This window comes from Globicephala melas, chromosome 2, assembly GCF_963455315.2.
Source record: "Globicephala melas chromosome 2, mGloMel1.2, whole genome shotgun sequence".
In the NCBI taxonomy this organism is placed as follows: domain Eukaryota; kingdom Metazoa; phylum Chordata; class Mammalia; order Artiodactyla; family Delphinidae; genus Globicephala; species Globicephala melas.
Window position 1 is genome coordinate 177205190 of NC_083315.2, and position 21987 is coordinate 177227176.

The 21987-nt window shown below is 58.1% G+C and overlaps 1 protein-coding gene across 9 annotated transcripts; it reads left to right on the plus strand.

Moving 5' to 3' along the window:
* Window positions 1-1039: 1039 nt before the first annotated feature.
* TMEM121 (transmembrane protein 121) lies at window positions 1040-20570 on the plus strand. 9 transcript variants are annotated; one of them, XR_009560539.2, is made up of 5 exons: window positions 1040-1134; window positions 3237-4221; window positions 8902-8980; window positions 11415-13929; window positions 18927-19005. XR_009560539.2 is itself a non-coding variant. In XM_060291458.2 (4 exons), the coding sequence occupies exons 2-4, from the start codon at window positions 3412-3414 to the stop codon at window positions 19475-19477; spliced, it is 1440 nt and encodes a 479-aa protein (XP_060147441.1). In that variant the 5' UTR covers window positions 1040-1134; window positions 3237-3411; the 3' UTR covers window positions 19478-20570. The 9 variants fall into 9 exon arrangements, 7 of the variants coding, with proteins under 7 accessions (XP_060147441.1, XP_060147449.1, XP_060147457.1 ...); XR_009560540.2 differs by lacking the exon at window positions 18927-19005 and having other exon boundaries at window positions 11415-12325; window positions 12434-14732; XM_060291458.2 differs by lacking the exon at window positions 11415-13929 and having other exon boundaries at window positions 18927-20570.
* The last annotated feature ends 1417 nt before the right edge of the window (window positions 20571-21987 follow it).

Consider the following 21987-nt stretch of genomic DNA (forward strand, 5'->3'; position numbering starts at 1 on the left):
ACTACACTTCTTCCCGTGAGAGCAAGTGTGCGAGTGGCTATGGGGGCTGGTATCCCCCAGTCAGCCATCCTGAGGGCTCAGCCCAAGAGCATCGCAGCACCTCACGTGTGCCTCTCATGGATGGCCCAGGGCGGCGGGCCTGCTATCCTCACTCCCTGCTGGCCCCGGTGCACCCCTGGCCGGCCCCCAGTGCTGGTGGAGGGCAGCAGATCCCGTCACCTGCACAGACTCAGCCACCTGTGTGGAACCAGGCACATGTGGGGCCTCGGTGCAAGCCGACCAGGTGCGAGGGATCAAGGGTGTCCCTTCACCCTCTGACCTGGTCTCCTCCTGTCAGAGGCAGCAGGCAGGCAGCCGGTGCGGTCCCCTCCTCCATCCTGGGGTGGGCATGGCTGGCATGTTGGGGGCGGTGCTCAGTGAGGACAGGGTGGGGACTCCGGTGGGGGGAAGGAAGCCCGAGCCTCCAAACCCTAGCGTGCTCCCTGGATGGCTGGAGAAGAGGATGAGGGCTGCCCAGTGGCCCTGCTCTGCGCCCTCAGATAAGAACCGGGAAGGCTGGAGGGCTTCTCTGGGACGCGGCTCCGTGTCCCCAAACGAGGTCCCGGGGGGCCACCTGCAGATAGTCGGCGGGCAGCCCGGCCCCCACGTCGGGGCTAGCTCCGCGGGTAAGACACAGGGTCCCGCAGGCCGCCTGTCGCAGGCGATCGGGGTCACACTGGTGGGTGGCCCGGGTACGGGCTGCCGTGGAATTTCAGGGTGTGAGCGGAACTGAGGCGCCCGCGGGGCGATTCTCCGGCTGTTGAGTGAGGACGGTGGACAGGAGACTTCCCGGGCTTGCGCGTGGACCCTGGGGGGCGTCAGGCTGCCCAGTGTCATAGGTCCCGGGGGCCGTTGCTGCGCAGTGCCGTCGCCCTGGCAACCGGCGCTGCGGAGGGGGCGGGGTCGCGGGGACCCCCCATCGCCGTCAGGCGGGCGCAGGCGGCTGGGAGCGCGGGGCGGGGCCTCAGGCCGGGGGTGGGGCGCGCGCGCGGGCTGGGGGCGCAGCTGAGCGCAGAAGAGCGCGGCCTCGGCCCCGCGCACCTACGGGCTCCGCGGAGCCGGCCCGGGCGCGGCGCAGCATCTGGCCGGCGGCGGGTAAGTGAGGGCAGGGCGCGCGGGCTGGGGCTCCCGGTGAACCCCGACTCTCCGGCCGCAGGGGCGGCGGGATGCAGGGGCGGCGCTGCAGGGGTGAGGCCTGGCGGGGGAGCGGGCGGTGGGGTCAGAGGAGCGGAGACGCAGCTGCGGGAGCGGCCCAACCCCTTCACCGCCCTCTGTCCGATCGGGCTGGGGCCGGGGGAGGGCGGCCCTTTTCTCTCCCCCTGCCACCGCTTGTGGGCACTGAGGGACGGTTGGGGCTGGAGGGCGTGTGAGGCGCCGGGGAGGAGGCGGGCAGTGAAGGGCCCGGAGGCTCCGGAGTCTGTGAGGTCCGGGTAGTGGGGCGTGCAGGAGGCACCGGGCCGGGCCCGGGCCGGCCAGGGCAGCGGGGCCAGTCCGCAGGGAGAGGCCCGGCAGGGTGTGGGGGAGGGGTGGCCAGGCCCTGGCGCTGGCTGCCTGGGGCAGGGGCAGGGGCCGGGGCTCCCTCTGTGACGGGGTCTGTCCCGGCACCCTCAGCCCTCCGCGCATGTTTGATGAGTGAGTGAGCGAGCCGTGGTATGGGTGGGGAGGAAGGGATTAGTGGTGCAGCGGCTGTTTGGCTAGTTGGCCAAGGGCTGGGATGAAGGAAATTCCCAGGCCGCTGCTGCAGCCACAGGAGGCCCAGGTGTGTGTGTGTGTGGCGGGGGGCGGGGGGCTTCGTGGGTCAAGCGTGTCCACCCAGTGGCGGCGGACACGGGGTGTGTGTGTGAGGGGGGAGCAGCAGCTCACGGAAGTGTGGAGGCAGGGGCATAATAGGCCGATGACCCTCCCGAGGCACCTACTACTCGACGCGACCGAGCTCAGAGTGGTTGGGGGCCCTGGATGTGGCAGCAGGGGCTCCTGGGAGGTGGGTGCTGGGTGGGGCAGCACTGCAGTGAGGGCAGGGGTGGAGGTGCCGACTTGGAAGGGGACCTCCTTCCCCAGGCAGTGGGGGCTGCGGTATCACCAGGGGCAGGCCGGGCACTGGCTCCACAGTCACACGTGACATTAAATTTTATGTCCTTGTCTGGACAGGGCAGTAAACAGAGCCCTGGGGCCAGGGGTGCTGTGGGAGGGGCAGGAGGGATGGGGAGACTGGCTGGGAGTGAGCCTGCAAGTGACTTTCGGGTGGGTGAGGGTGCAGGGCCTCCATCGTCCCCCAGGTGCGAACGGGCACAGGTGTGGGGACCCGCAGCCTGCGGCGGAACTCTGACCAGCACAGCCATGACAAACAGTGCCAGGGGTGTGAGAGGGGTGCAGGGGGCCGTGGAAGCCAAAGCAGGCCCAGGTGGGCGTTAGCGGAGGGAAGGCTTCCTGAGATTGCCCCCAAGGGCAGGGGGGAGGGAGTGGCAGGGGGACCACCCCTTCATGGTGAGCATGGCGGCGTGGGTGAGCTGGCGCCGGGGCTGGGGGAATCTACACGGCAGGAGACGCAGCCAGCGCAGTAGGGAGCCACGATGGGAGCAGGGCAGAGACTGGTCCACATGCCCTGTGAACGGTGGACCGGAGGGGAGACTGAGTCTGCCGAGGCAGGGAGGGAAGATGCAGGGGCTGCGAGGCAGGGGTTGGGAAACACGGAGAGGCTTTTGGGATGGAATCCGCAGGCCCTGGATGACTCTCAGTCCTGGATCGGAAAACCTGTCCAGAGCTCCGGCTCCTCCGGCCTTCCCTGAGCGCGCAGAGCGGAGAGCGCAGGCCCGCCTCCCGCCCAGCGCGGCGCCGGGAGCGAGGACGCCCGAGCTCCCGCGGGAACGGCCACGGGACGGAACCCCGGGCCTGCGGCGTGGGCCCAGCAGGGACAAACCTCCGGGTCCCCGGGGACGCGCGCGCGGCGGGGAGAAGCCACTTCCGTTCCATTTCCTCCCCGGCGGTGGCGGGAACGAGGTCTCGGGTCTCAGGTGGGGCTGCGGCGCCCCCTAGAGGCCCCGCTCTGGCTCGCGGCCCCCCGTGCGCACATCGGCGCGTGCGTGCAGCCGAGGCCCGGGGCCCCGAGTGGGGACAGCGCCCCTCGCGGGAAGCACGTCGCCGGGGTGGGAGAGGCCGCCCCCTCCGCATCCTGACTCTGTCTGCTCTGATCTCCTCAGATTCTGAGCTCGCCAGCCGGGAGCAGCGGCGCCCTCGGGGCGGCTGGACAGGCCCCGCGCCATGCCCGAGGGCTGAGCGCCGCCGCCGCCGCCGCCGCCGCCGCCGCCGCCGCAGGGCCTCGTCCCGCCTAGCGTGGGGCTGCGCGCGCCCAGGTCGGGGCCCCGGCGGCCGACCATGGTGCTGCCGCCCCCGGACCGGCGCCACGTGTGCCTGACCACGCTGGTGATCATGGGCAGCATGGCGGTCATGGACGCGTACCTGGTGGAGCAGAACCAGGGCCCGCGCAAGATCGGCGTGTGCATCATCGTGTTGGTGGGCGACGTGTGCTTCCTGCTGGTGTTGCGCTACGTGGCCGTGTGGGTAGGCGCCGAGGTGCGCACGGCCAAGCGCGGCTACGCCATGATTCTCTGGTTCCTCTACATCTTCGTGCTGGAGATCAAGCTCTACTTCATCTTCCAGAACTACAAGGCGGCGCGGCGCGGCGCGGCCGACCCGCTGGCGCGCAAGGCGCTGACGCTGCTGCTGTCGGTGTGCGTGCCCGGCCTCTTCCTGCTGCTCGTGGCGCTCGACCGCATGGAGTACGTGCGCACCTTCCGGAAGCGCGAGGACCTGCGCGGCCGCCTCTTCTGGGTGGCGCTGGACCTGCTGGACCTGTTGGACATGCAGGCCAACCTGTGGGAGCCGCCGCGCACCGCGCTGCCGCTCTGGGCCGAGGGCCTCACCTTCTTCTACTGCTACATGCTGCTGCTGGTTCTGCCGTGCGTGGCGCTCAGTGAGGTCAGCATGCAGGGCGAGCACATCGCGCCGCAGAAGATGATGCTCTATCCGGTGCTCAGCCTCGCCACCGTCAACGTGGTGGCTGTGCTGGCGCGCGCCGCCAACATGGCTCTCTTCCGCGACAGCCGCGTCTCGGCCATCTTCGTGGGCAAGAACGTGGTGGCGCTCGCCACCAAGGCCTGCACCTTTCTGGAGTACCGCCGCCAGGTGCGCGACTTCCCACCACCCGCGCTGGCTCTGGAGCTGCAGCCCCCAGCCCCCCAGCGCAACTCGGTGCCGCCGCACGCGCCGCTGCACGGCCAGCCGGGCCGCCCCCACGGGCCCTCACCCACGCGAGACGCCCTGGACACGTGACAGGGGCCGCCCGAGGGCGCTGAGACGCGTGGCTGCAGGCGCACGGTTTGCATGGGATGGGGTGGGGGCGGGCTCCCAACGGGGCTAGGTGCGGAGAGTGCCCGAACCCAGGGGGGTGGGGGGCGACCCCCGGCCGCTTCTTCATCTCAGGAATCCTTCGGACCACGGACCTCAGCCCCTGCTCGGCCAGTCTGCCCAGCGTGGGCGCCCGTGTGTACGGCCTGAGCCAGAGCGGGAAGGGTCCCACCTCCGCCTGCTGGGGACCTGGGTGGGAAGGGAGGACAGAGTGGGCGGAGGTCTGTTCCCCTGGGGTCCCTGGGTGGGGGCCTCTGGCTCAGAGTTTGGGACTAAGGAGGCCTCTGTCATTTTAAAGACTCTTGTTTACAGTTTTGTATGGAACGTGGCACTGCTCTGCCTGTTTGATGTGTCCAGTCTCTTGATAGCTGCGGAGGGGCGCCTGAGGGGCGGGGTGTGAGCGAGTGACGGCGGGCGGCTGGGCCGGTCCACTTCTGTCCTGTCCTGGTCTCTCTGGGCAGTCAGACGGGGACGGCAGGGAGGACCCGTGGGAGAGTGGGTCTGAGGGGCCCTAGGGTCCCGCCCCCTCCCCCGACGGTCTGTTTTGGGTTCCTGCCTCTTCCGGGAGGAGCCCCTTGCTGGCCCTTGGGTCTCCGCCTAGCGATGGGGCCGTTGCTGTGGGGTTGCCTTGGCTGTGAGGCCCCGTGTCCCGGTGTCAGAGGCGGGAACTTGGCGCACTCCCAGGGCAGAGAAGACTCACCTGGGGCTCACGGAGCCCCAGACTCACCTGTCCTCCTGGGTGTCAGCTCTGGTCCGCGCCTCCTACCTCTGCCTCCACTGGCCTCCATGGCCCTGCGGTGCCAGGCACACTGGTCCTGACTTGGTTTAATGGGCCATGTGCCCTGCCCCCCGACTTTGAGGGTCTCCGAATGAGGCCCAGGCCGGCACCCACCGTTTTCATGACCGGGGCTGTTGTCTGGCTCGTGGCCCGAGGTGTCTGCCCTCTGGGTTTGCCTTGGGAACAAGATGGGGACGTCCCAGCCTGCCCTTCCCTGGCTTCCTGAGGTGGTCTGTGATGGCCAGAAGTGACAGCAGCGCCACCCAGCTGCTCCCTGTCTGTCATCGCCTCACTCATCAGCTCACAGCTCCTGTCATCTCAAAAACAGCTTCCCAATTCGGGAAGGAGAGGGCGGGGACTCCTCCTTGTGGCTTCCCCTGTTGGTAGGGAAGTCCCTCTCAGAAGCCCCCCGCGTGGGCCCCTCAGGGGCCCTGGGCCAGAACTGGTTCCATGACGGCCGTGTTCTGAGGGCCAGCCTCGGGGGTGGGGTACTTGCCTCGCTGGGTCTGGGGTCTGACAGCCCGGGATGCCAGCGGAAGACGAGGCCCCTGGGTTTGAGGCTGAGGGCCTTGCCCTCTTCCCCGGAGTGAGGGGCCTCTGCGTCCCCCTTGCTCCTCCTGGAGTGGGGCTCAGACGCACCTCACCTGCTGTGGTGGGGCTCAGACGCACCTCACCTGCTGTGGTGGGGCTCAGACGCACCTCACCTGCTGTGGTGGGGCTCAGATGCACCTCACCTGCTGTGGTGGCACCAGGCAGAGTCTGCCCTGCACGACGCAGCTCGGCCCCTCAAGACGAAAACACATTCGAACTCCTGATCCGTCTTCTTCCGTTCCAAAGCACGTTCACTTTTTCTGTAGGAAAATAGCTTCATCATAGTAAAAACCCAACTTGGCAAAATCGAACTCCCTCATGTTAAGTAATAGCTAAACTTCACATTATCCGATTCATTTTTTTTTTTTTTTTTTTTACGGTACGCGGGCCTCTCACTGTTGTGGCCTCTCCCGTTGCGGAGCACAGGCTCCGGACGCGCAGGCTCAGCGGCCATGGCTCACGGGCCCAGCCGCTCTGCGGCATGTGGGATCTTCCCGGACCGGGGCACGAACCCGCGTCCCCTGCATCGGCAGGTGGACTCCCAACCACTGCACCACCAGGGAAGCCCTATCCGATTCATTTTGTCCAGTAACGTGGTGGAGACCCAGTTAGTGATAAGCCCAGAACAGAAGCCACCACCGTCATCGCCCCTGTTAGGATGGCCGCCACGTCTTCTGCTCTCTGGGGACCCTTTTGCCGATGGCCCAGGTGGAGGAGGGATGGGACACTGCAGTGTTGCACGGCCTCTCATGGCTGAAGCGTGAGTGGCTTAATCTGTGGCAAAAACAAGGTAACTGCCAGTTCACCGGAGAAAGACCAAGGAGAAGACCCGTCAGTCAGAGGGTCTGAGGCTGGGCGCTGCCCGAGGGCTTCAGACTGGCGGTGGGCACTCAGGTGTGTCAGCTGCGTCAGTATGCAGGGCGCCCGGGGCGGACTTCTCCCAGGGAGACAGATGGAGGTGGGGTCGCACCAGGGGGCTGAGAGCAGAACGGCAGCGGTTCGGAGCGAGTGTGTTGGTCAGGGTTCTGTGGAGAGACAGAGCCAGTGGGAGAGATACGGAACAGAAGAGACCCTTTATGAGGGGTTGGCTCACGCAACCGTGGAGGCCGAGCGGGCCCATGACCTGCCAGCTGCGGGCTGGGGGCCAGGAGGACGGCGCTGTCGTTCAGTCTGAGTCCGAAGGTCCGCGGAGCAGGAGCGCGGATGTCTGAGGGCAGGAGAGGATGGACGTCCCAGCTCAGGCAGGGGCGAACCCACCGCCCGTCCCCCGCTCCCCGCTCCTCTCTCCAGGCCTCCAGGATTGGGTGAGGACCGCTGCACGGGGAAGGCCATCTGCTTACACCCTCACCGACACACCCAGAAATAGCCTCACATGCTGCCTGGGCTCTTGTGGCCCAGCCTGCTCGACACGTCAAATTAAGTGTCACAGGTGGGGGCGAGGCTTGGACAGCCGAGGGGTGGGAGGAATGGCAGAGAGGGGGCTGGGGGGCTGGGGAGGGAGGTCAAGACAGGTGAGGAAGATGCCTGCTGGGTTTGCAGGCAGGGCATTGCCGTGGACGCCCAGTGGCTGCCCCGTGGCTGCCCCGTGGCCACTCCTTCATGGTGACCAGACCAGAATTTGCTTGGGGGTCGCCCTGTGCCTATTATCCCAGTGGTCATCGTGGAATCGACTCCTTCCTCACTGGTGCTGGCTCACGGAGGAAGGCCTGCTGACCTGACTGTGGACTCGTCCATGTCCCCCCAGGGAGGCACGAAACTGGAGAGGAGGGTGATTAGATGACATGGATGTTCGTGTCACTCCCACGTGAGTCTGGAAGGTTGTCCAGGCTGCTGGTCCATCCCAGCCCATTGGGGACCCACGTCCCTCCCATCTCCCGCCTCCTCCGTGAGCTCTGATGCTCCGTCCAGGTTCTCAGCCGAGGCACAGACAGGGCGCTGAAGACCTCGAAAGGGGACGCTTGTAGGATCTCTTTGCGTGGTTCTCAGAAGCTGGCACAAGACACCTGGCTCACACCCCACTGTCCTGAATTTGGACATGTGGGTCCACAGGGAAAGGGTGCCCGGGTGTCCAGATGAAATTCTTCTGCTGTGAAGGAACGGGGGCCACTTATATCTCCAAAAGAGCAGCACCTTTGAACTTCACTAGGTTTTTTCAGTATTTTTTTCCCTCTAAGGTATCTGTCCTCACTCACGTTCTCACTAGCAGAACATGAGCGTTGCGGCTTCTCCACCCCTGACGCACGTGGTAGCGTTAGTCTCGCCCACGTGATGGGGCTGGGATAGCGAGTTACCTTCATGTTTCCTTGATTATTCACGAGGTTGATCATCTTCTCACATCTCCGTGGAACATTCGCGGTCCCTCTTCCGTGAATTTTGCATATTCTGTTTTTCTATCCGATTGTCTTTCTCTTAGTAGTTCGGAGGCATCCTGTGTAGATTCTGGTCACAGTCTTCTTTTTTTGGCCACACCGTGTGGCCTGTGGGATCTTCTCTGACCAGAGATCGAACCCTGGAAGCGCAGAGTCTTAACCAATGGACTACCAGGGAAGACCCACAGTCTTCTTCTTAAATGGACAACAAGTGCAGAGAACGGGAGGGATCATCACCTTTGGTTCATGATATGCTCCCTTCACTGGTCCACGCTGGATGTCGTTATTTACAGTCAGTTCTTTAATTTGTTACTTTAAATCATGGAGGCACCTGCAAACCCCCCACCCAAACCAAAGGTGAAATCTCGGCAATGACTGCATTTCACCGAGGGCCCCCACCTGTCCCTGCCGCGTTCACGGGAGGCACCTTCACCCTGAGACCTGGGAGCGCCTTTCCTTTGTTTCCATTTTGTGCAGTTTTATCAAATCGATATGCATTTCTGAACGCATGTTTTGGTTTCAGTTGTTTTTAATGTTACGGAAAGAGTGTCATGCTATATATATTCTTCTTTGGAGATACGTTTCCCTCCATGTTTTACTAAGATTTATCCATACTTTTGCGTGTCTGCTAATTCGTTCTGTGTGCCAGTGAAGGACCCTTATGTGAATGTTCCACGCTGTCCCATCGCGTCCCCATCGATGGATATTTGGATTTTCCAGGTTACTGCCACCGTGAGCCGTGCTGCTGTGACTGCTCCTGTGTGTGCATCTCTCATATGTGCCAAGGAGTTTCCCTGGGGTATGTACTAAGGAATAAAACTGCTGGGACACAGGTAAGGGGCTGTAAACCTTCTCCAGGTGATGCCACACGGTTTTCCGACAGGGCTGAGTCGAGTGAGCCCTGCAGCATCTCCCACGCTTGGTGCTTTTGCATCCAGCGTGGCTGTTCACGTTTTCACATCAGCCTGATCCCTGCTTCTTTGTCTGCGATCTTTGCTTTTTCTCTGCAAGTTTGTAGAGTTGGTCTTTGATAGTCTTGAATCCCCTGCGACGTGTCCAAGTGTGGAGTCCTGCATCTCACCCTCATCTTCCTAAGTCCTGGGAACCGAGGGGAGGTGTCAGGTTTGGGAAAGCCATTGCCACTGACTCTGCTGGCTGAACCATCTCTTGGTTTTGGGCGTAGCTGGTTTGTTGGAACCTCACAGGCAATTGTGTCACTTTCCTGCCCTTCTGTCACCTTTGCCGTGCACATTTTCATGCTAACAGGTTTGCTTTTCCTGGTTCCTTTGTTACCGTGTTTCTCTTTATCCCTAGTCATCCTTTTTGACTTAGTTCCATTCTGCCTGATAGAATTGTGCCACCAGCTTTGCTTTGGTTTGTGTTTTTATGGTGTATGTTTTCCCACCCTTTATTCTCAAACCCTCTGCTGTGGACTGAATGTCTGTGCCCCCCCCCCCCCCCCCCCCCCCCCCCCCGCCACACAACCGCCCAAATCCACTTGTTGAAGCCCTGCCCCAGTGGGATTGTATTTGGAGGTGGGGCCGTTGGGAGTTGATTAAGGTTAGAAGAGGTCATGAGGGTGGGGTCCTATGATGGGATTAGTGCCCTGATAAGAGGGAGGGACCATGGCTCTCCCCACCACGTGAGGACACAGCGGCCGTCTGCAAGCCAGGAAGAGGGTCCTCGTCAGGACCTGGCCGCGCTGGCACCTTGATCTGGGACTTGCAGCCTCCAGGACTGGGAGACGTAAATGTCTGCTGTGTGAAGCCCCCAGTCTGTGCTGCTTTGTCATAGTGACCCCGAGCTGACTAAGACACTCGGCACAGTTTTGTTTCAAAAGTGGACTTTGTTGTTTACGTGCTGTGTGGACATCTCTGCTTGAAAAGATGAGCTTAATCCATACCCACTTACTGTGAATTCTGTTCTATGTGGACCTCTTTCTACCGTCTCATTTTATGTGTTTGTCATCTTTTTTTTTTTTTGAACCCTCTCTCCTCTCCATCCCTGGTCTTTTAGATCAGTCACATTTTCCACCATACTTTTTATCCTCTGCAGGTTTGGCAAGTAGAATTTAAAAAAATGCTTTTGTGATTCACCATTGAATGTTTTTTAGGGTAATACATTTTATTCACTGACTTTAAAATTGTGCTAAAATATACATAACATAAAATTGACCATTGTTAACCTTTTTTAGGTGAACACCTTGGTGGCATTAAGTACACTCGTATGGTTGTGAGACCATCAACACCTTCCATCCCCAGAACTGTTCTCATCTTGTAAAACTGAAACTCTGTCCCCATTAAACCGTCCCTCCCACCCCCTCCCCCAGCCCCGGGCTCCCACCATCCTTTCTGTTTCTGTGAATTTGACCCTTCTAGGGAACTCTTAGGAGTGGAATCACACGGGATTTGTCCTTTTGTGACTGGTTTGTTTCATTCAATGCCCTCCAGGTTCATCCACGTTGAGGCCTGTGTCAGGATTTCCATCCTTTTTAAGGCTGAGTAATATTCCATCTTATTAATGGACATTGCACTATAGAATGTTCTGTGCACTTAACTTGAAATTTTTTTTCTTTTTTTAAAAATATGTTACTGGAGTATAGTTGATTTACAATGTTGTGTTAGTTTCAGGTGTACAGCAAGGTGATTCATATATATATATATCTCCATTCTTTTTCAGATTCTTTTCCCATCTAGGTTATTACAGAATATTGAGTAGAGTTCCCCATGCTATACAGTAGGCCCTTATTAGTTATCTATTTTATACAGAGGAGTGTGTATATGTCCATCCCAGTCTCCTAATTTATCACTTCCCCCACGTTTCCCCTTTGGTAACCGTAGTTTGATTTTGAGGTCTGTGAGTCTGTTTCTGTTTTGTAAATAAGTTCATTTTTATTAGATTCTACATGTAAGCGCTGTCATTTGATGTTTCTGTTTCTCTGTGTGACTTACTTCACTCAGTATGATCATCTCCAGGTCCATCCATGTTGCTGCAAATGGCACTGTTTTGCTCTTTTTTATGGCTGTGTGATACTCCATCGTACAAACAGACTGAGCACCATTGCATGTTCTGTGCACTTAACTTGAACTTGTTCTAACAGGTTTACAGTAAGTGTCTCCGTCCTTCCCTGTGGAGCATCAAGATGTTAGCCTCTAATTCCCCTTGGACCCCTCTCCCCTCGACTACTTGTTGTCTAGACTTTGGGTTTACTTTTTTTTTTTTTTTTTCTGCAGTACACGGGCCTCTCACTGTCGTGGCCTCTCCCGTCGCGGAGCACAGGCTCCGGACGTGCAGGCTCAGCGGCCATGGCTCACAGGCCCAGCCGCTCTGCGGCATATGGGATCCTCCCGGACCGGGGCAGGAACCTGTGTCCCCTGCATCGGCAGGCGGACTCCCAACCACTGCGCCACCAGGGAAGCCCTGGGTTTACTTTTAAAATGCAAAATGCCGTGTTCTTTCACTGTGAGTTGCTAATTAATTTTATCCACCGGGTCCACCTGGCCTCCTGAGGAAGAACGTTCTGAGGTTCCTCCCCGGGCTGCCAGCCATCCTGGGGCCACATCCCCACGCCGGCCGAGCGTCCCTGCTGGAAAGAAGGCCCCTTCTTCACACTTCTCCTCCTGCTGGAATGTGCACGTGGTGGCGGGTTGGAGAGCCGTGGGGTCACCTGCACCCACCCGCCCACCCGCCACATGTCTGACTTGGTCGGTGGAGGGCGGTGTGAACTCTGCTCGCCATGGGCTCTGCTCACGTGAGCCATGCCGGTGACTTTTCCTTGTGGTCACACAGCTGAATTTTGTCATAGTGGACCCGAAACGGGTTTGGAGCGGAAGTTCTCTTAGCCCTCGTGTGTCTGGACATGTGTCTTCTTGCTCCATTTAAGTGACACTTCGTGGCAGTTAAGTCTGCCGGGTCCCGTGTCCCTGGCCTTCCTGTACTAACAGGCTGGAAATGGACGTCTCCAAGCCCCACCCGCTTAGCCGTGTGACAGTTCTGGCCAAAAGGATGAAGGTGGATGTCGCTTCCCAAGTTCAGAAGTGACTCAAAGTGGTTTCTTGACCTTGCACATCTGGGCCAGATATCCTCTGCTGTCTGTCCCCTGGTCCTCTGCTCTTGGACGTGCCCCCCATCCTGCCGCCCCCAGGTACTGAGTGTTTCTGGTGCTGCAGTGGAAGGTGGGCTGCTGTGTGTTTCCCCTGCTGCTGACTTAGACTTCAGCTTTGACTGGATCACCGGGTCTCCGCCGTTTCAGATCTTGGCTGTGGCGCTCCAAGCCGGGCGACCTGGGCACCTGACTTCTGTTTCCTGGTCTGTAAGCTGGGGTCCTGTGAGGATCAAACCGGGTGACCCTGTAACCCACCCAGGAGAGGGCCTGGCGCGTGGAAGCAGCCGGGTAGGTGTTTGCCTTCCTTGTCCGTATTCTTATTCTAATGGGATTTTGGGAGAGTACGTTTGTAAGTGCACAGGATCAATCCTTTATGTTTCACTTGGAAGTCTCAAAAAAAAGCTCCACCTTTCATTAAATTGAAAAGAAATATTGCAGCTGAAATAATAAATACACTGTGGAAGGGACGGAGCATAGAAGTGTACGTGATAACACTTGCTTTGGCTAAACCTGGGTGGAGAAACCAGATCTCTTGCCGAAATTTGGTTCTGCAGGATCTCACTAGGGAAAGTTGTTCTTGACAATCATCATGGCCGGGAAAGGACACTCAGTGACAGAAGACACAGTGGTGATGTTTCATCCAGTTGAACCTTGGCCCGCGAATCAAGCCTTCACTGTAAAATTTATGTGGAAAAGATTCTTTATTCACTTTTTATGAAATGAGGCAGAAAACGGAGGACCTCGGGAATGGTTTGCCCACAGCGGAGCTCGGGGACTTTCCACCCACCTCACGGCTGTTCGCCCCAGGAAACGTGTTCTTCCTGGGGGTTGATGGGCCTCGGTGCTCACACGGTGCTGAAAGCTCACGAATGCCTTGCAGGCCGACTGCAGGTTGTTGCAGGAGACTGCTGGTTCCCCACCCGAGGGGTCGCACACCTGCGCTGGGCTGTGGCCTGCAGGAGACACTCTGCAGCGCGGGGCGTGAGGGCTCGACTGCGCGCGCGGGTGCATCGCGGGTCCCTGTGTCTGTGGCGCTGAGGATGGGCCGACTTTCACTTCCTAGGAGGAGAGGCTGTGCACCTGCGGGGAGACGGGTGTCACGCCTATGGATGGCAGCGTGGGTGCAGGGGAGAGCAGGGCGGGTGGGGCTGTGTCAGGGCCTCCCCAGCAAGTGACGTCACGCTAGGACTTGATCATGAGCAGGATTGGCTGCGGGGAGAGGAGGGACGTTTATCCTGGCAGGTGGGATGCCCCCAAAGCTCACCTGCCCCAGAGCCCACCTGGCTGGGGTGGGGCTGGCAGGTCGTGCAGTGGCGCAGGATGGCCACCAGGGAGAGCCCGAGCCCCAGCCCTGCCCGGCGGCCCCTCCTGCTCGCACGGAGAGCCCCGCCAGAAGGTGTGTGTCCAGGTGGAGGGACGCCCGCTGGCCTCTGCAGGAACGCATCACAACATCACTTAGCACCGAAAAGATTTCAAGGAATTCTAACGCGTGCGTCCAGCATGGAGGAACTCTGTAAGGGCACGTTTCAGTCTCAAAGTGATATTGTGGGATTAGCTCTATGAGGTTGAGGCGTCAAACTGCTCACTGAACCCAGCTTCTGAGAGATAGGTCTGAAGAGGGACCAGCTTTGGGATTGATCCAGGTGATCACAGTTTTAAGTTTAATGTGTTAGGACAGCTGACACACCTGCCGTGTCCACACCTGCCACACAGGTGCCCAGGCACAGGGCCCGGCTCCCCACAGCGCAGGGCCCCCAGGTGTGCCTGGCGCCCGGTGTGACCCTTCCTGTATGGTTGTTCCAAGGACCCCAAAGCTCACCTGCGCCGCAAGGACGTGGGGCGAGGATGGGGTCCAGGATGCACATGCTCTCTGGGCCCCAGGGTGAACCCCGACACCCTCCTCCAGGTGTTGCTGGCCATGCCCTCTGCCCCCTGCCCTCTGCCCCTGCCCGCCCAGGGGCCCCAGGTCTGGGCAGAGCCTCCTGCTGGCCGAGTGCATGCGATGCTGCTGGCGGCCACACAGGGGCAGCAGAGCTCAGCGTGTTCAGGGACCGGATGTCCAGCTCACGGGGCCGCCCTGGGCCCTGAGGCCGGGAGTGGCCAGAGGGGACGCCTGCACGGAGGCCAGCCCCAGGCTCACCCGAGCCCTGCCCTAGGTCCCCTGACCCCAGCCCCAGGTTCAGCCTGGACCCTGTCCCCAGCGGGCCGAGCTTACTGGCAGTAGGTCACCCCTTGGTCCTGGGTCATCGGGGCTGAGGCGGCTGCACCTGTGGTGAGTGTCCCCGCCGAGTGCAGCGTTTGGAGACCTCAGGGGACGCTGGGCCCTGGACAGTGAGACTGGTGCTTGGGGGACAGGACGAGGGCGCCCCCTCCTGGCCCCCTGTTCTTGCACCTCTGTGGTGGGGGTCCTGGGGGTTCTGGCAGGAGGGGGCGCCTGTTGCCTGCCAGGGGAGGGAGCCGGGGCCCGCGGGGGGCCGCTCGGGTCTCCGGGATGGTGGCGGCGGGGCTGGGTTTGTGGGGAGGGGCTGTGAGGGACCCATATTGGAGGTGGATGCGCTGGGCGACCTCCTGGAGCCATTTCTCAAGCTTTCGCACCTGCACACACGGGTGGGGGTTTGTCCCTCGCGAGGGCCAACAATTTGAGGTGAAACTTTGCCGGTGGTTTTGGGACAGCAGCAGTGAGTGACACCTTTAGTGCTGGTACGGCTGCTAACATGACACAGGCTAGATTTGCATCCATGGAAAGGAGGATCCTTCCCACCTCCGTGGAGGTTCTAGCTGAGGTCTGGGACGCGTGCTGGCTCACGGGCTGAGTCACAGACAGCCCAGCCGGGGCCCGACTGACCGCCCAGCACTGCTGGTCCTTCCAGGGCTGTGGTCAGGGGTTCACGCTCAGCTGGCATTCTTGTCTCCTTGGGACATTGAAGGGTCACTTGAAGGTGGTAGCTGGTGTCCGGGCTGCTCCCAAACCTGGGCCGGGTCTCAGTGTCCCCCCCACCCCGAATGGTCTTTCCAGTTGGGAGCTGGACCTCTCATTCGGAGGCTCAGGCCTCCAACTGTCCCTTTTTATTTTATTTATTTAGGATTTATTTTTCTTGAGGTAACATTAGTTTATCATATTATATGTTTCATATGTACAACATGTTTCTACTTCCGTACACCCTGCAGCGTGCTCACCACCGAAAATTTAGTTTCCACCCATCACCATACAGTTAGCGCCCTTTACCCATTTTGCCCTCCCCGCCCCTCCCGCTCTGGTAACCACTGCTCTGCTTACTGACCCAGTGGGTGCTCATAGCATGCTCTTCAGTCTCCACGTAATTGTGAGTTTTCCAGCTTTCTTCTTGTAATGTATTTCTTTTCTTTTTTTTAGAAAAATTATTTATTTATTTTTGGCTGTGTTGGGTCTTTGTTGCTGCGTGTGGCCTTTCTCTAGTTGCAGTGAGCAGGGGCTACTCTTTGTTGTGATGCGTGGGCTTCTCATTGCGGTGGCTTCTCTTGTTGCAGAGCACGGGCTCTAAGTGCATGGGCTCAGTAGCTGTGGCACGTGGGCTCTAGAGCGCAGGCTCAGTAGTTGTGACGCACCGGCTTAGCTGCTCCGCGGCATGTGGGATCTTCCCGGACCAGGGTTCGAACCCGTGTCCCCTGCATTGGCAGGCGGATTCTTAGTCTTTTTTTTTTTTTTTTTTTACGCGGGCCTCTTACTGTTGTGGCCTCTCCCGTTGCGGAGCACAGGCTCCGGACATGCAGGCTCAGCGGCCATGGCTCACGGTCCCAGGCGCTCCGCGGCATGTGGGATCTTCCCGGACCGGGGCACGAGCCCACGTCCCCGGCATCGGCAGGTGGACTCTCAACCACTGCGCCACCAGGGAAGCCCATGGCAGGCGGATTCTTAACCACCGCGTCACTAGGGAAGTCCTGTAGTGTATTTCTAATTTCATACTAGTGTGATTGGAAAAGATGCTTGATAGGATTTCAGTCTTGTTAAATTTATTGAGACTTGTTTTGTGTCCTAACACATGATCTATCCTTGAGAATATACCATGTGTGCTTGAGAAGAATGTGTGTTCTGCTGCATTTGGATGGAATGTTCTGTCCAAATCTATCAAATCCATCTGGTCTAATGTTTCATTAAAGCCACAGTCTCCTTGTTGACTTTCTGTCTGGAAGATCTGTCCACGGATGTAAGTGGGGTGTGAAAGTCCCCTACTATTATTGTGTTGCTGTCAATTCCTCCCTTTAGGTCTGTTAATAATTGCTTATGTATATTGATGCTTCTATGTTAGGGGCATATATATTATTAACTTTATGTCTTCTTGATCAACTCTCCCCTTTATCATTAGAGTCCATCGTTGTCCCTTGTTCCCTTTTGGCTTGAGGTCTCTTCTGTCTGATATGAGTGTAGCTCTACCCGCTTTCCTCTGGCTGCCACTTTCTTGGGGTTTCATCTTCCATCCCTTCTCTTCGAGCCTCTGTGTGTCTGTGGAGCTGAGCGGGGTGTCCTGGAGGCAGCATGGAACTGGGTCTGGGTTTCTAACCCATCCAGGTTCTCTCTGTCTTTTGATTGGTGATGTCAGTCCATTTATATTTAGGGTGATTATTGATAAATGAGAACACAGGGCTGCCATTTCATCTTTTGTTTTCTAGTTGCTCAATACCTCCATTCCTTTCTTCCCTTGTGTTTCTCTCTGCCATTTTTGTCTGGGTTTTTCTAGGATACTTTTCTCATTTTCTTCTTTTTTGTGTTTCTTGCCTCTGCTCTAGATATATGTTTTGTGGCCACCATAAATTTGTATAAAGCGTCTCATAGATAAAATAGTCCTCTTTCTGCTGACAACGTCTATCTTCGTTTGCCTAGACAGGTTCTATCCTCTTCCCCGTGTATTTTTGTTGCCTCAAATTACCCCTTTTAAATATTATGAGTTTGTTACGAAGTTGAAGTGGCTATAGTTATGTTTTTGCTTCCTCCCTTTAAACTTTATGCTATAATAAAATGTTTACTTAATTGTTTTTAACATCTTTATTGGGATATATGTATACGTATAGCTGATTCACTTTGTTATAATAAAATGTTTAAAAGCCTATTCTGGGACTTCCCTGCTGGTACAGTGGTTGAGAATCCACCTGCCAATGCAGGGGACACGGATTCAAGCCCTGGTCCGGGAAATCCCACATGCCGCGGAGCAACTAAGCCCATGTGCAACTACTGAGCCTGAGCTCTAGAGCCCACGAGCCACAACTGCTGGGCCCATGAGCCACAACTACTGAAGCCTGCGTGCCTAGAGCCTGTGCTTGGCAACAAGAGAAGTCCCCGCTCGCCACAACTACAGAAAGCCCGTGCACAGCAACGAAGATCCAATGCAGCCAAAAATTAAATAAATAAATGAATAAATGAATAAATAAAGCAAGCTTATGCTGCTAAAGAGCTGCATTTCCAATTCTGTCTGTTCTTCACTTTATTCAGTTTCGTGTGCTTTTGCCTTTTTGTTTCTGGTAGAAGAGCTCCTTCCAACACCTCTTGTAAGGCAGGTCTAGCGGTGAAGGACTCTGTCAGGTCTGTTTGTCTGGGAAAGCCTTTATTTCTCCCTCATGTCTGAATGGTAACTTTGCTGGGTAGAGGAGAGTTGGGTGACAGTTTTTATCTTTCAGTCTTTTGAGAATGTCATTGCACTCTCTCCTGGCTGGCAGGGTTTCTGCTGAGAAATCTGCTGGTAGCCTAAGGGGGGTTCCTGGTAGGTGGCCATCTATTTTTCCTGGCTGCCTTTCAAGTTCTTGGTCATGGGCTTTTGACAATTTTAATATAAGGTGTCTTGGAGAAGGTCTTTTCGCATTGAGGTGATTCGGTGTTCTCTTAGCTTCATGGACTTGCATATCCAGTTCCTCCCCAGGTTTGGGCAGTTCTCAGCTATCATTTCTTTCTTTCTTTTTCTATTTCTTTTCTTTTTTTCTTTTGGCCATGTGGCGTGGCTTGCGAGATCTTAGTTCCCTGACCAGGGATTGAACACAGGCCCATGGCACTGAAAGCACTGAGTCTTAACCACTGGACCAGCAGGGAATTCCCAACTATTATTTCTTTAAATAAACTATCTCTTGTCCCTCTGGAACACCCATCACCCTAACATTGCCCTTCCTATCTGAGTCAGATAGAGCTCATGGAATTTCTTCATTTTTAATGTTTTAATTCTCTTTCCTTTTCTACTTGTGTCATTTCTAGATTTCTACCTTTCAGTTCACTAATTCTCTCTTCCACATGGTCTGCTCTATTTCCAATGCTTTCTAATGCGTTTTTCATCTCATTGATTGACTTCTTAAGCTGCAGAATTTCTGTTTGTTTCTTTTTTAGAATTTCAATCTCTTTGGTAAAGTGTTTCTTCTGTTCATTAAATTCACGTCAGAGCTGACTGGAGTGCCCCTCTGATTTTCCTACAGCTTGTCGAGTGCGTGACAACTATGTGCATTGGCTGTCATTTAGCCCGCAATACTGCGTGACTTTAAGTTTGGTTTCTGGAGAACTGCCACTTCTCTTTGTGGTACAGGGTCCTGGCTTCTCCCCGGCGCTGAGTGGGGGATTCCTCCCACTCCCCGGCACCTTTGAAGTGGTGACAGGTTCGAAATTAGAGCCCTTTCCTTTGTCTTCCAGCAGGTGGCGCCATCACACAGGTTTTCGGCTTCTCCACCTGCGCTCCTCCGGCTATACTTGGGAATCTTCACCTTCCGCCCTCCGCCGCCTCTGTCAGGGGGTGTCGCCCGAGCCCCCGTCATTGCTTCTTGTGCCTCCGGAGTCGCTGGTCTCCTGATGCTACCAGTGTCGCTGGCGTCACCACCTGGCTCCCCGGGGAAGATGAGCTTTGCCTTCGTGTCCGGGGTCCGCTGAGTCCCGGGCCCCCAGCCGCGGGGGAGGGAGATGGTGGGGGTCCGGTTAGAGCTGGCACCTCTTCCGCGTCTGGTGTTGTGAGGTTCACAGGCTCTGCTGCTGCGGTGAGGCGGGGGCTGCAGGGACGGGGTCGCAGGCCCCATTGCTGTTGCTGCCCGGTTACCTGTGGCCGCAGGTGCCGCTGCAGCTGGGATGCAGAGACTTGTGCTCCGCCTCCCCTGCGGCCCCGGTTCCCTGGGCCGAGGCCGCGATTCAGGCACCGCCTCGCCTGTTGCCCCGGGTCGGCCTCCCCTCTGTGTTCCCGCCCACCATCCTAGACGTGCAGGGGTGTGGCATTCTGTCGTGCCCCCGTGTGTCGGGCAGAGGCACGTCTGTTAGTTGTGGATGTTTCACTGGTTATGGAACGAAGGGCAGGGACCCAGGCCACTTTCCCTGTCCCTCGTTGCTGACCTCTCCCACTGTCCCTGGACGGCCAGGCCGGCACAGCGTCCTCTGGCTGTTCTCCGCTGTGGACGGCAGTCACAGCCAGCCTGGTCCCTGCAAGGGGCACGATGACCCCCACATCCCCTCCCCGCCATCTGGCCGCCTTGAACCCTCCGCAAAGGGTTCCGTCCAAGTCTCGATGCTTTTGTGGAAAATCCCAGCTGCAAGGACGGACCCGAGGAAGACAGGGCACGTTGGTCCACACTGAGATCACTTCAGTCCTACAGAAACTCTGCAGGAGCATCACCTCGCTCCTACTCTCCTTCTTTAGTTTCCACACGCGGAGCCATTTGACCGCACATGGGGACGCTCCCTCCCCCCCATATGTCCTTATCATTGTTCCTAGGGCCTCTCGGTGGGTGGAGCTAGGACATATATGTGTGTGAGCACACGCACACTTACACACACACACTCCACAGACGTGTTCACGTCCAAGCCTGTGCCTCTTGGTCTGCCCGAGACGCCCCCCTGCCTTGGCGGGACCAAGTCTCTGGAGCCAGGGTCCGGCGGGGCGTGCAATGACTCAGCACGGCCACAAGGGGCTGTGTTCTAGGGAAATCATATGATGGGCGTAACACGCGAAGGTGTATGGAATGTTATGCACACACACGATGCAGGGCGTGGTAGTGAAGAGAACGCACAGGTACCTACAGGACAGCCTGAGATATAGAACACGAGGGGCTCCAGTCCTGCCGAGAAGCAGAGGCCAGTGAGTGGCAGCTCCCTGCCCCCAAATCAGCTCTGCAGGATCTATAAAGACAGTTGGTTCTAGCAGGAACCAACCTGGAGAGGCCACGAACCCCACACTCCAGGGGGCGGAACCCTCCGCCCGCGTGAGGGGGGAACATCTCCGTAAATTGTTGGGGTTCTTCTTCAGGGAGAGCTGTCTCTTCTCCCCCATTTTTATTTTTCATCAATTTTTCACTTCTATCAGTGAATCCATTATGTACTTATATCAGTGTGGACTCACGGGTATTTATTTTACACTTTGGGGTCTAATGCAATACCCAGGCGGTAGGCGGGGTGCCAGGAGGCGCTGCCCTGTGACCTCTCTCCCGGGTCTGGGAAACCGCCTGGTCAGGGGCGTGTGCGATGGCGCAGGATGGCCACCAGGGGGCACCCGAGCCTCGCCGTGTGGTCGCTGCGGGGCCTGGATGGTGTGTAGGTGCCGCAGCCGCTCAGGCGGATCTGCCGGTGTGATCCGAACTACTGAGTCCTGACCAGCAGCCATGGCTGAGCCTGCCCTGCCCGGTGTGCTTGGCTGCCTCCTTCTAAAATCGTCTCTTTTCCACTGAGTGTTCACCTCAGTGTGTCAGGAATTGCATTTTGCTTTTATGTAACGTTATGCACTGAACTGTGTCCCCCCACCCAGTTCAGATGTTGAAGCCCTCCCCTCCAGGACCTCAGAACGTGACTGCACTCGGAGACGGGGCCTTTAGAAGTGGGGTTACTGGGGTGGGCCCTGATCCAGTCTGGCTGGTGGCCTCATAAGAAGACGACATTAAGACACAGACACGCACAGAGGGTGCCCACGTGAGGACACGGGAGAAGACGGCGTCTACACGCTGCGGAGGGAGGCCTCAGGAGAGGCCGAGTGCTGACACCTTGCTCTTGGACCTCTGGCCTCCAGGACAGGGACGGAGAACCTGTGGTTTCTGTGCTCAGTGTGTGGGTCCTTGATTCGCCGATTCTCGTTTGAGGTGGCTTCTCGTTTTTGCTTCACCATGATTTGCTCTGTTAGTGGGCCTCCGTCCCCAGATCTCTATCTTGCGCCTCCTCTGAGGCTGAAGGCTCAGTGCCCCAGTCCCCGTGGGAGCAACGTGTGCATCCGCCAGGCCCCTGGCGGGTCCCCCAGCAGGACCAGCCATGTCGATGGCTGTCAGGACATTTAGGGTCCCTGGACCTTGAGTCCCGGCTCCTACCAGCCTGGGGCTGTGGGGAGCTGGGAGGGGCCTTTCCCTCACCAGAGCCCTGGCGGAGCTGGACCGACTGTTACCTTGTTGCCTCCCTCTGGGTGTGGGTTTCCCAGTTCACCCCCGGGCGCCTGGCTTGCAGGGGTGTCTGTCTGCCTTGACTCCCCAGACTGATGGGCCCTGGCCTGGCTCCTCTCCCTGATCCATGCAGACCCCCTACACTAACCCTGGCCACGGGGCAGTGCCCTCCTCCGCGCCCACCCCCTTCTCTCTGGCCATCTCAGCCATCCATTCAGAAATCCCCCCACCCAGGTCCCAGACCCAGGCCCAGGCTTGGTCCTGCCCTGTCGCAGATGGGCACTGGGCCTGGGTCTGGGTAACGACCCCCGGAGTGGTGCTGGGGCAATGCCTTGGGGCGGGGGTGGGAGCTT